At 42.9% G+C, this 12,088-nt stretch overlaps 1 protein-coding gene across 1 annotated transcript in view; it reads right to left on the bottom strand.

The window, feature by feature from the left end:
• Positions 1 to 1,114: 1,114 nt before the first annotated feature.
• The window catches only part of LOC147906312 (uncharacterized), a 92,746-nt gene continuing 81,772 nt past the window's right edge, over positions 1,115 to 12,088 (bottom strand). The window contains exons 13-15 of the mRNA XM_087377962.1: positions 2,095 to 2,130; positions 1,846 to 1,920; positions 1,115 to 1,639 (exon numbers count right to left, since the gene is read on the bottom strand). Of these exons, the coding sequence (XP_087234088.1) occupies positions 1,559 to 1,639; positions 1,846 to 1,920; positions 2,095 to 2,130 (192 nt within the window). The 3' untranslated portion in view covers positions 1,115 to 1,558. The remainder of the gene's footprint in view (positions 1,640 to 1,845; positions 1,921 to 2,094; positions 2,131 to 12,088) is intronic.

Genomic DNA, 12,088 nt, shown 5'->3' with positions numbered 1-12,088 from the left:
CAATCCATAAGAAATTGAGCATAGTTAATCTATTTTATTTAATGAAGCATTAAGTGGTACAAAAACATTGATTACCTCCTACTTCACCTGTAGCCACTTCTTTCTCCATCCTTGCAAAAGACTCTCCTGAACCGCTGCTTGTTCAGATGAGCAGCAACCTTTGGTTCATGCTCGTGCAATACATGGGCAAGTAGACCACGATTAGCTAATGGTGCAACTAAAGTTCCAAAACAAGTTGCTTAATTTTGGATACCTCAACTAAATCAATGGTGCATCTTCTTTGTTGCTTCAATTATCCCTTGCCTATTGTACACTCCGATGGATGGATGGATGTGACATCACTTCCACGCTTTGAAAAAGGTGGCAACAATATGATTTCTCGAAAGCATCTCAAACTAAAGATGCACACAAGAATCGATCATATATATAATATTGTCTTGGAAGGTTCCATGTTAAATACAAAATGGCTTCATAAAATGAGGCAATAATTTGTCCATGAAAATTAATAGAATACGAATTTGCATTGGGTCAAATGATCAAACATGAGTGGCTATGGAATTTATAGCCTATGTGCTTCACCTCGAGCTTTGCCTTTTTACCTACTAAAGCAAAGCTCTCAAATCAACAGATCAACTTTCATTTCAAAAGTAGTGTGGGTGAGTGTGTTGCTACTTTTAATTTGTGAGTATGCCCTCCCCCCCAAATAAAAAAGAGCACAATAAATAAGAGGCAACAATCCCCCTCGCGACCACTGAAATATCCCCCACATTGTCAACACAAAGTGGATTGAAATGGCAATCCACTTGCACTCAGGCAGCGATTCAATTCTTGCACAACACAGGAAAAAAAAAGCGGTACAAGTACAGTCAAGGTTTCATCCATCCCACACAAATTTAACCATCAACTTAACCATGCAAGTAGGGTTCTAGACTGGTGGTTGAGGCGGGTGGGTGTCTTCGAGCGTGCATCAGTTCGACCGCTAGCTAGGCAGGCCCCTGAAGGCACCGCAACCACTGCAAATGGACTTAACTCGAATGAAACATTGGATAAGGGATACTCCCTAAGAAGAAGACTACGCAGTTCATGTAATCTATAATTGTAATTAAGAGTTGTAGAAGACTGCAGAAATATATTCAGCCTTGTAAATGCCATTTGCCTTTGGAAAAATTCACTTACTTGAGAGTCTCATTTAAAATAATACTTTCCAAAGTCCAGCTGGAATATTCCATCAAAATTCAAGAAAAAATTGTAGTTCTCACAATGTAAGCTTCTTGAACTCCCTTAACAGAATGAAACTGCAGAGGCAATCTCGGATGCAAGGAGGGGTAGCTGTGGTCCCTGCCTGATACTCTTATCGTCTCTCTATGTTACATTCAGAATTGTCCATTATGATATGGCTCCTAAAGAAGGTGGACAGTCCTTATGCCTCTGATAAAGAATTGTCTAAAACACCCAAGAAATTTTAATTCAAAGAATCCCAATGTACATTGAGAAGTAACTATTCGGCCTGATACCCACGATCCAAGCAAAATATAATAGAAAACAGATAGCCAATAAATTAGGCCTCTTTTGTCACTGCAATTTCTTGTGGTACTGCTTCAACCACAGGAGGGATAGCATCCACCTTGTAGCGTAAGGACTGCCAAAGAATTCACCAATGATAAGCATTCAAATCAATTAAAGGATTTCATTAGGTCATCACAAATACTACACAAGAAATTCCATTCCTCGAGGGCGAGAACCACCACCAATCAGTGTGCAGTGTTCTGCATATTTTTCCTGTGCAACAAAAAAGGACCATTTGATACACCAACTCTAGAGTACAGTATAGAGAACTGATCATACCTTACGATAAAATGTAGAGTATGTGTTATCCCAAATAAGCTTGTAAGAACCCACATAAGGCGAATAGAAGTTTCCCTGTTACGAAATAAATATTTAGAACACTACATAAAATCACAATAAGATACCAGCATCTTCACTTGTGTAGCTGCCATGGACAGAGACATATATTACTCGTCCTGATTAGTTCTCACTATCATCTGTTAGCGAACCCCTGCTTTACCCAAAAAAATAAAAAGCAGGAACAGTTACCTGATTGGACCCATAGCGTTGGTAGGGGAGCATAGGCTGCACACAACCATTCATTGACAGCAGTCAGTACATGTTTTCTTACAAATGCCTATTTCTAGCTACTGTGATTATTGATGTCTTTGAAAAAGGCAACCCCATCCAACCTGGAAACTCTTTGATATGTTCCCACTCATGGAGTGCTTCTTTTGTCACATTTTCTTTATTCCTGATGGATTAACTGTCTATTCATGTCTCTAATCTTTCTTATGATTGATGAAACTCATCAGCGGCCCAAAAGGCCCTGCCAATCTACGCTTGCAAGTACTGATCAATGAATGCCCATGGCCCAATCCCTCATGCCAATATATAGCCTAGGCCATGGAGGTGGCGAAAGCTAAGCGGGAGAGCTGGAGGACCTGTGTATGTGTGTGTGTGTGTGCACGCGTGCGCGCGTGTGTGTGTGTGTCAGATCTGGTGTGTGTGTGGTGTGTGGTGTGGCGTGAGGTGCTGAGGAGCGTCGAGGAGAGCTGAGGAACTTACCAGGATCCAGTGCCCGTCGTGCCTTCTGCGGCATCCCGTACCACCTGTACGGCTACCCATACAGACCGTACGGCCGTTTCCATACAGGCTCTTACTCTGCTCGCAGCGCTTTCCTACAGGCCCGTAACTTTTTCACGTTTCCCTAGGTGTTTCGTCTGATCCAAGTGAGGTCTACGCCGCTTGTCTCTTTCATCCTCCTCGATTACCCTGTGCAGCCCCGTCCGTACAGCTGTACGGTAGCCGTACAGCGTCCGTACGCTTGTACGTTTCCCGTACATCTGCGTCACTCCTGGTTCTCCTCTGCAATTTCACGTACACATCCTGGTACCTTTTTCTTACATTTTTTTTCCATACGCTGGTCCCCTCCGTACAGTTCCTGTACTTCTTGCCGTACAAATCCTTAAAGTCTTTTGGGCCCCGCTGTCTTCTCTACTAGTCTAGTGTTCCAGCCTAACTTTTACAATTCCCTCTGCTATCTCCTCCCCAACTATACTCTTCTTTATCCTCTCTGGTGGACTTCCTGTGAATACTTCTTTGGGACTGGTTTTTTTGGCTTTCACTACTCTTTTACAGATACTTCATTCTCAAGCTCCCTTTCTTTCAAAGTCATGGCAGAGTATTCATATGAAAAAACGTTTCAAAAGGAGCGTTCGGCTCCCTGCAAGAAGCAAAAGCAGGTTGAGGGTCAGAATGACCCGATGCATGAGACTCTTGAGGCTCAATTGGTATATGATGTAATGCATGAAGGATTTGCAGATACGAGAAAAGAGTGGAAAGACTCGGTTCCTTCAGTTGGCCTCATGGTTGAGGTCGATGAAATTGTCGATCCAGTGACGAAATATGCCAAGAATGCAGTCATATTATTTTTTCCAAGCCGGATGCCCCCTGCTGCAGAGATAGGCAACTGGCTGACACGCACATTGGCTGGCTCTTTTGTTCGTAAAGTACACTATGCAGCCAGGGGCTTTTTTGAGGTCATCACGGTGGATGAGATCCATAGACAAATGCTTTTGGAACATTCACCTCTTTTTTTTGGGCAGCAAATGGTGCATGTCTTGCCATGGTCTCCCACAAGGGATTTTCAGGCTTTAATCCGACACAAATGCCCGGTTTGGGTTGAAGTTGTTGATTTCCCCCAATGTATGGCCTCGCTTTTGCCTAAAATTGCAGCATCTTTAGGTAAAGTGGTTTGCCCACCACGGCCAAATGGCAACTCAAAGAGATTTTGCATTCTCTGGGATACTGACAATCCCACACCGGACTCTTATTCAGTCACGGTGAATAATGTGAACATGGGAAGTGCTTTTTATAAACTCAAATGGGATTTATTTGCAGGGGCCTGTTTTGAATGCAAAAAGTTTGGACACATGGCTTCACAGTGTCCAATGAATCAACATAAAATGCCTCGTGCCACTTTGCCAGTTTCCATGCCTACTAAAGCTGTTCCCACTCCAGTGGCCAACAAAAATAAAAGCAGTAGACAGCCTGCTGGGAGTCAGGATAAAGGCAAAGCTCCAGTGGCTCCCAATGGGAATCTCACTTCACATTCACCTCCTGTTATTCAATCCTCGACCAAAGGACAGCAACCTTCAATTGATGGCTGGCAAAGTCCAAGAAAAGTTATTTCTGCTCGAAGAATTCCACCCCCCTGCACTTGGAATGGTGCATCTTCTAGCGGAAATACCCCAGAGATAAATACAGGAATTGGGATTACATGGGCTGCAATAACAGCCAGCAGAACACTCTTCCCTGAAGAAGAGGTTACTGCTTTGCTGTATACTTCTCAGGCAGCTACTTCTTCTCAGGGGCGAGACCTCGACCCTGAGATAGAAATGCAAGGCTGACCTCATAAATTTTGCTGCTGTAAATAGTTGTTACATTACTATAAATACCTGTACATATGACTGCTCACATCAAATGTTTTACACTCAATGTTCAGGGCATCTGTGACAGTAGGAAATGGAAATCTGTGTGGCTATACATCAACGGATTTCAGCCTGACATAGAGGCATTACAAGAACACAACCAACATATTTATGCAGGCAAGACAGGACACTACTGTGGATATGATATTTTCTATGCTGGGGAGCACTCTTTCTCAGGGGTTGTCCTTCTGATCAAACATGAGCTTCAACCAGTCATTGCATTAAATGACAACAAAGGCAAATGGCTTGTTCTCCAATGCATTATTAGAGGAGAGGTGTTTGAATTTGCTTCAGTTTATGCACCTCAGTCCTCTAGAGAAAGAACAGCAATTTGGGAAGCCATGCAACAATATCCGTAGAGATTTCATGCCTACATATGTGGGGATTTCAATAATGCTCCACAACAGGGAGACAACACCTCCAAACATGACCATATGTTATCTCCTGAAAGGCATGCATGGTCTCAACTACTTCTGCATCTGGATCTGGTTGACCTTTGGAAGGAATTATAGCCTTTGTCACCGGGCTACACTTTTCAACATAATGCTCTTTCCGCCTATCAGGCACGTCTGGATCGTTGGTATAGTATTGCTCCCCAACAAAATGGGGATTTCACATGCAAAATGTGGATTGACTATGCCTTTGTCCATTCAGACCATCCACCACTATGGTTGCGGTTAGCTTTTCATAATATGCCAGATGATAGATTGCCACACAGGAGACATCTAATTATAAACAACAGTTATTTGCAACATGCTGATTTCAAGGCAATGGTTATTGAAGCAGCTCATTGTCTCTCCTCTAGCAGCCATCTTCATGTTGATGGTGCCTGGGATTCTTTTATTTCTAAAATGCAAGCGATGATCAGAGCTTATGGCAAGTCTTACATGAAGACCCTGAGGGAAACCATTGCTCAGGCCAAATCTACTTGTCAAGACCTCACTAAACTCAGTCATCATCGGTCATTGTCCATGCATGAGCACACAACACTATGCCAGGCCATACATTGTCTTAAACTAAATGATCACAGGAAACTGGCAAAATGGGAGACTAGAGCAAGACAAAGAGCCTTTACAGATAAAGGCTGCTCTTCCAAAGAATTTTTTAAAAGTTTACATCAGAGGAGAATCAAAACAGAAATTTGCAGAGTGCTTATGCCAGATGGATCATGGACTACTTCACGGTCACAGCTTGCTTCTATTTGTGTGCATCATTTCTCTCAGCAATTTGGCTCTGCAGTTCCTCCCTCGCAACAGATTTTGCTTGCACGAAATTTACTGTTGCAACATGTTTCTCCTATCATTTCCTCCACTCAAGCTTTGGAATTGGAGGAACCCTTTACTGAGAGGTAACTGTCAGATACGATCAAATCATGTGGCAGATGGAAATCCCCTGGATGGGATGGTTTAACAGTCAAATTTTTTCTAGCATACTGGCCTATTTTGAAGCATTCATTGCTATGTATGGTGAATGCTGCGTGGCAAAATCAGAAAATGCCGGACACATGGAAGAGAGGTCTTGTTAAACTCCTTCCCAAAAAACAAATTTGTGAGTCTTTGGCAGATTGGAGACCTATCACTCTTATGCCAGTAATTTACAAAGTCACCACCAAAATGATTGTCGATCGGCTAAAGGGGATTTTACATGATGGGTTGCATCCTGCTCAATATGGCTTTGTCCCGCGCAGGCATATCACCGATAACATTGCTAATGCCTACATTGGAATTGAATATGCCAAATACACACAGCAGGACGTTTTGTTATTGCAAGTTGATATTGCCAAAGCCTTTGATACTGTTCGGTGGGATTTTATTTCATCGACTATGCAAGCATTGGGTTTTGGCACAAAAATGCAGCAACTCATTGCTTGGTTATATCAAGATAGTGAAGCTGACTGCATACTCTCAGGCGATATTTCTCCATCCTGGACTCTTGCTTGCTCTGTCAGGCAAGGATGTCCCCTGAGTGCTTTACTTTTTGCCATAGCCACTCATCCACTGCTTCAATATCTGGATCACCTCTTGGACACTGACCAGTTGCACGGTTTGGAGATTCTTGGCAGTCGCAGCATGATTGCTCAGGCATATGCTGATGACTCACTCTTTACTCCAAAAAATACTCGGCCTGATCTATCCATGATTATGCACGCTCTTTCCACATATGGTTTGGCTGCTGGCCTTCGGGTAAATTTTCAGAAATCAAAATTGCTGCCGTTACATGCACAGGAATGGCACAACCTTCTGGGGCCTGGAGAAATTGTCCCCGCTTCTCAATTCGTTCGACATCTTGGTTATCCTCTAGGCTGGGGACTTACTCGTTCACAACAAACTGCTGGTAAAGTTAAGGGCAAAACTTGAATATTGGAAGCTTGCAACTTGGCCATTACATGTTCGTCTGTGAATCACACAATCCATTTTGATAGCATACATACAATTTTATCTGCCTCTCACTATGTTCACTAAGGCAGATCTGGTTTCATTTATGTCAGCTATCATGGAAATTTTCTGGCGTTCAAAACATGGCAAGAAAAGTCTCAGATTACTCTCTATGCATCGTCTTTGTTCTCCAAAGATGCACGGGGGTCTAAACATTCTCAATATTCAAATGCATTTACTTGCTCACAGAGGGAAAATGATGATAAAGTTTATGCAAGGAGATCAGCCCTGGGCTTTCATGATACGTTCTCTCTTATTACATCTTCAAACATCTGCCTTTGGGAATTGGCACCCTACTCAGTGGGATTTTTTATTTGGCTCTATCCAAAGCAAGATCAGAGGCTGCCCTTTTGTCTCTCGTCTGCTTCTTGATTGGAAACACATCTTATCCCACTTGGAATGGCATGGCAGGGACTCTCTATCGGGCAACTCTTTGAGGGTAGAGAATATTTTTTGATCTAAAGTATTCCACCCTCCGTTGGCCATACAAGAACCCAGACGTTCTTATTTTCTCTCCTTCAAAGGCATTTCATCTGTGGTGATGTACTTCAGGATGATGGCACAATTTTATCTTTTTCTATGGCTGCTCGCAAGTATGGTTTGGGAGCTCACTATCGTCCTTTATGGCATAAAATTTCAACAATGCTCCAACCGTACTTGCCGATACCTCATTTGGAGCATCAGAATCGGCTTGAGGATTGGATTTTACGCTCTCCTTCCTTATACGTCCGCCCTTTGAAGCTCTCACATATCACAGTGTCATCACAGAGCAAATATTGTTTGGCATATGGATCGCCCAATGAAGTGGTGGCGAAAAAGGCTGCGCCTCCTTTGGCATTACAAAGTCCCTCTTCGACAATAGCTTTTCCTATGGCGAGTTCTCCTTGGCATTTTTCCATCTGGACAGTTACTCGCACACAGACATATTGTTTCAGCTGTTTGTCACAGATGCCATCACTCTACTGAATCAGTGTTTCATATCTTTTGGTCCTGTCCAAATACTTCTGATCTCATTGCTCTCATCAGACAGAGGCTTCGACAGCGATTTCCTACTGTTACTTTTGGCAAATTTTTCTGGTTGTTTGGCTTTCATCCACAAAGACAGGGTTTTGATTTATTTTTTGTATGGATGCGTTATTGGACCCTATGGACTTTATGGATGGACAGAAATCATAGAGTCTTTGGTGATCCACTTTTTTCATCTTTTCTTTTTTTCAAACGATCTCTGCAACAATCATTCTATGATTACTTTCAGACTCGTTTGATTGATCAGGATGTGTATACAGCTTAAACTGAGATCTTCAGTTGAGTAGTAGCTACTTCGTTTTTGAAGTAACTATGAATGTAATTATTCTACAGCAATAAAAGATTTCTTCCCACAAAAAAAAAGTGTGTGCGCGCGCATCATGTCTGATGGTGTGTGTGTGAGAGCTGCGCAGGTGTGAGAGATCGTTGCCCCTGCTGTTCATCCTTGTAAGGGATCGCATGGCGCTGTCTCCCCATTTGTACATCTGTACGGCCGTCATAAGATTCCCGTACGGCACGTCAGATCTTCCCGTACACCCGTTTGGCTTATCTCTTTGGGTCTTTGAACTGAGCTTCGTACATGCCTGCATAGCCCTACTAGACTACCTTCCCTGCGTCCGTACAGCCCTTCAAATATTCTGTGCAACCGTCACCGTCAGTCTTCATGTACGCCCGTCACTTTTTCCGTACAACCTGCCTTTTGTTCCGTATAGCCTGTCAGTCCCGTTACAACCTGTGAGCCCTTCCGTACAATCTGTCAGCTTCTCCGTACGTCCATACAGCCTGTCAGTCCATAAGTCCGTACAGCCTGTCAGTCATCGTCGTGACCCATCTGCCTCTCTCCGTTTGGTACCTGCTGAATCCCTTAGCCTCCATGGCAGAAACAAGCAAGTATTATGTCAAGAGAGCACTCTCTCCTGAACCTAAAAGACAATTAAGGGAAACTTCGCCCCCCATAGCTCCTTCATCTGAAGATGCTTCCTATGTGTTTGACATGTTGAATGATGATTTTCAACAAAGTAGAAGAGAATGGATTCTACCTGCTCCGGAACTCACTTACAAGATGAAGTTGCCTTCTCTTGTGCATCCTTTGAAGAAGCTCTCTCAAACTGCAGTTATCATCTTTTTCCCAGGCAAAATACCCTTGGCTAATGATGTGGGACAATGGGTGAATTCTCTCCTAGGTGGATGCTATGTAGGAGTCTATTTTCCCGAGGATTTTATGAAGTTCATCTTTTGGATGCCTTGACAAAACAAAAGATGCTAGAAATGTCCCCTTTATTTTTTGGTCGTCAAATGGTGCACATCATGCCCTGGTCCCCTAATAAGGACTATCAGACTCTCATCAAGCATCATTGCCCTGTATGGGTTGAAGTGGTTGATTTTCCAAATGACATGAGAACAGAGCTTCCAGGCTTAGCCATGACATTGGGACAAGTGATTAGTCCCCCTCGTCCCACAGGTAATAAAAATCTTATGGGATACTGATCGACCAACCCCCTCTGCTATTGCGGTTGAGATTGAGGGTGTTAATTTGGGAAAGAAATATTTCACTTTAAAATGGGGCATTTTTGCTGGAGCTTGTTTCTCTTGTCACAAGTTTGGGCACCTAGCTTCGGAGTGTCCCTCTATCCTTCATCCGCCTCCCCCAGCAGCCATTCCTCTGCCATCTCATAAAGGAGGCCAGAAGACATATGTGGAAAAGACTGAAGCTAAAGGAGTAAAGCCTTCAGTTCATACAGGGAGCCAGGCCAATTCAGCTCAAAATAAGGATAAAGTAAAAAGTAAGTTAGTGGAAAATAATTCATCTTCTCACGAGGGTTGGCAGACTGCAAAGAAGACGGTGCCTCTCAAACAAAGACCTCTCCAATCTCGTAATTGGGATGCTTCTGCTCCTTCTCCAGGACAACCTTCTACCTCTTCGGGCAACCCCATCTCAAAGACATGGGTTAATGCAGTCAAGGAGGGTCTTCCACTTTGTGAAGAAGATGATTTAGTCAGAGAATTGGAGCTGAGGGTCAGCAAGACCCTGTGGCAATGGCAGAGGCTTGATGCCTCCCTTTCTTTTTGAGGACTGTTCATCTCTTGTACATATTCTCATGCGTGCTTCTCTTAAATGTATTTCTTATAATATACAGGGCCTCTGCAACCATAATAAATGGAGGCTCCTATGGCATTATATAAATAAAACTCATCCAGATGTAGTGTGTCTGCAAGAGCATAATCAGCATTCTTTTGCTGGCCAGCATGGGTTCTTTTCAGGATATGATATATTTTATGCAAGATCTGAACAATTCTCTGAGCTGTGCATTTTAGCCAGACATGATCTGCAACCCTGGATAGCATATAATGATCTTGGTGGTCGATGGATGATTATCCAATGTATGATCAATGGAGAGATTTTTGAAATCGACTCCTTGTATGCCTCTCAAAATTCAGCTTCTAGAGCTCAAATGTGGGACTCCATAAAGGAATATCCTTGGTCCTCAAATGCTCTACTTTGTGGCGACTTCAATAATTCTCCTCACTGGAAGGACAATACCACGCACAAATCCCATATACTGCCCTCTGAAATCCAGCAATGGGAACATTTGACTTCATCGCTTCAATTTGCAGATTTAGGGACAGCAACTCACCCTTCAGTTATGGGATTTACATATCATCATAATGCTTTTACAGAATATTGGGCCAGGCTTGATAGATGTTATCTTATTCATGCTCGCTCTCTCCAGTCAGACATTTACACGTCAATCAATTGTATCTTTCTCATGAAAAATTCCAGCAAATGATCAGACTGGCTTGCAGGCCATTGTTATCCCATGCTCAGGAGGATCTGGACTTTGCTTGGAACTCTTTTGTACATTGTACTCAAAATGTCATTAAGGGATATGGAAGATGGTACATGGCAGAAACCAGACAGCATATCCAATGGGCAAAATCATACAAGCAGTATTTGGTACAGATTAGCCGTCAAAGGTCTCTATCTGCTTCTGAGCAGCATTTATTGTCCTGTGCTTCCTCCATAATTGATGCCAATGATAAACGAAAGCTTTCTAAATGGCAGACCAGGGCTAGAGTTAAACCTATGCTAGATAAGGGTTGTTCCTCGAAATCTTTCTTTCGGAATTTACATGCACATAGACAAAGTCAATCTATCACGAGGGTCAGGAAACCAGATGGTCTTCGGACCCAGACTTTATCTCAGCTACAAAAACAATGTCTGGATCATTTTCAGCTTCTTATTTCTCTGCCCTCTTCTTCTACACCTCAGGTTGCATTGGCTCAGAACAGATTACACAGCTTGTTTCTCCTATTGTTTCTTTGCAAAAAGCTACAATGCTGGAAATGTCTTTCTCAAAGCATTTGGGTAAACATAAATCCCCTGGCTGGGATGGTTTGACGGTTGAATTTTTTGTAGCCTTCTAGGCTGAATTGAAGGGTCCAATTTTGAAGTTCATTAATGTAGCCTGGCAGCATCAACATCTTCCCTCAGCTTGGAAGCATGGTCTGGTTAAGCTTGTGCCCAAAAAACCTCTATGTGAGACAATGGATGACTCGAGGCCCATCACTTTGATGCCGGTTATATACAAACTTATTGCCAAAATGTTGGTACATCGGATAAAGGATATCCTTCATGATGGACTTCATCCCAGGCAATATACCTAGATGAATCCAGGAACATTCCCAAACTCATCCTCTAAAAACACAACATAGTGCAGTTTCAATTTCATGATAGTCACTCACAAGGTTGAAAACCATAAACTCCATCATGCATAGCAGGGACTAGCTACTATGACATCCCCACTGACGTCATCAGCGCCCAACAGTGGGTGTAGACCATAGTATAAAAATATGCTCTCACACATACAAATCCACACACCCACACATACTTGAGCATCCATCTATACAAAGTCTTTGTACTGAGTTTCTATCGGCACTCCGAAGGTGAAGGGCAGACTCAACCATGATGAAGGCTAGCACTAAAGGAGAAGGCTAATCAAAAGGTAGTCCAAAATCTCTTCATTCAAGCTACAATTGCTTATGAAGTCTAAACATTTTCATTTTAGTCTCTCCCCAACGAGCATCTAA

This window comes from Dipteris shenzhenensis, chromosome 1 (assembly GCF_047967505.1).
Source record: "Dipteris shenzhenensis isolate YYH24624 ecotype China chromosome 1, Dip_SZ_1.0, whole genome shotgun sequence".
Classification (NCBI taxonomy): Eukaryota; Viridiplantae; Streptophyta; class Polypodiopsida; order Gleicheniales; family Dipteridaceae; genus Dipteris; species Dipteris shenzhenensis.
Note: the sequence above shows the minus strand (reverse complement) of the source record. Positions and strands in the feature narration are given on the sequence as shown.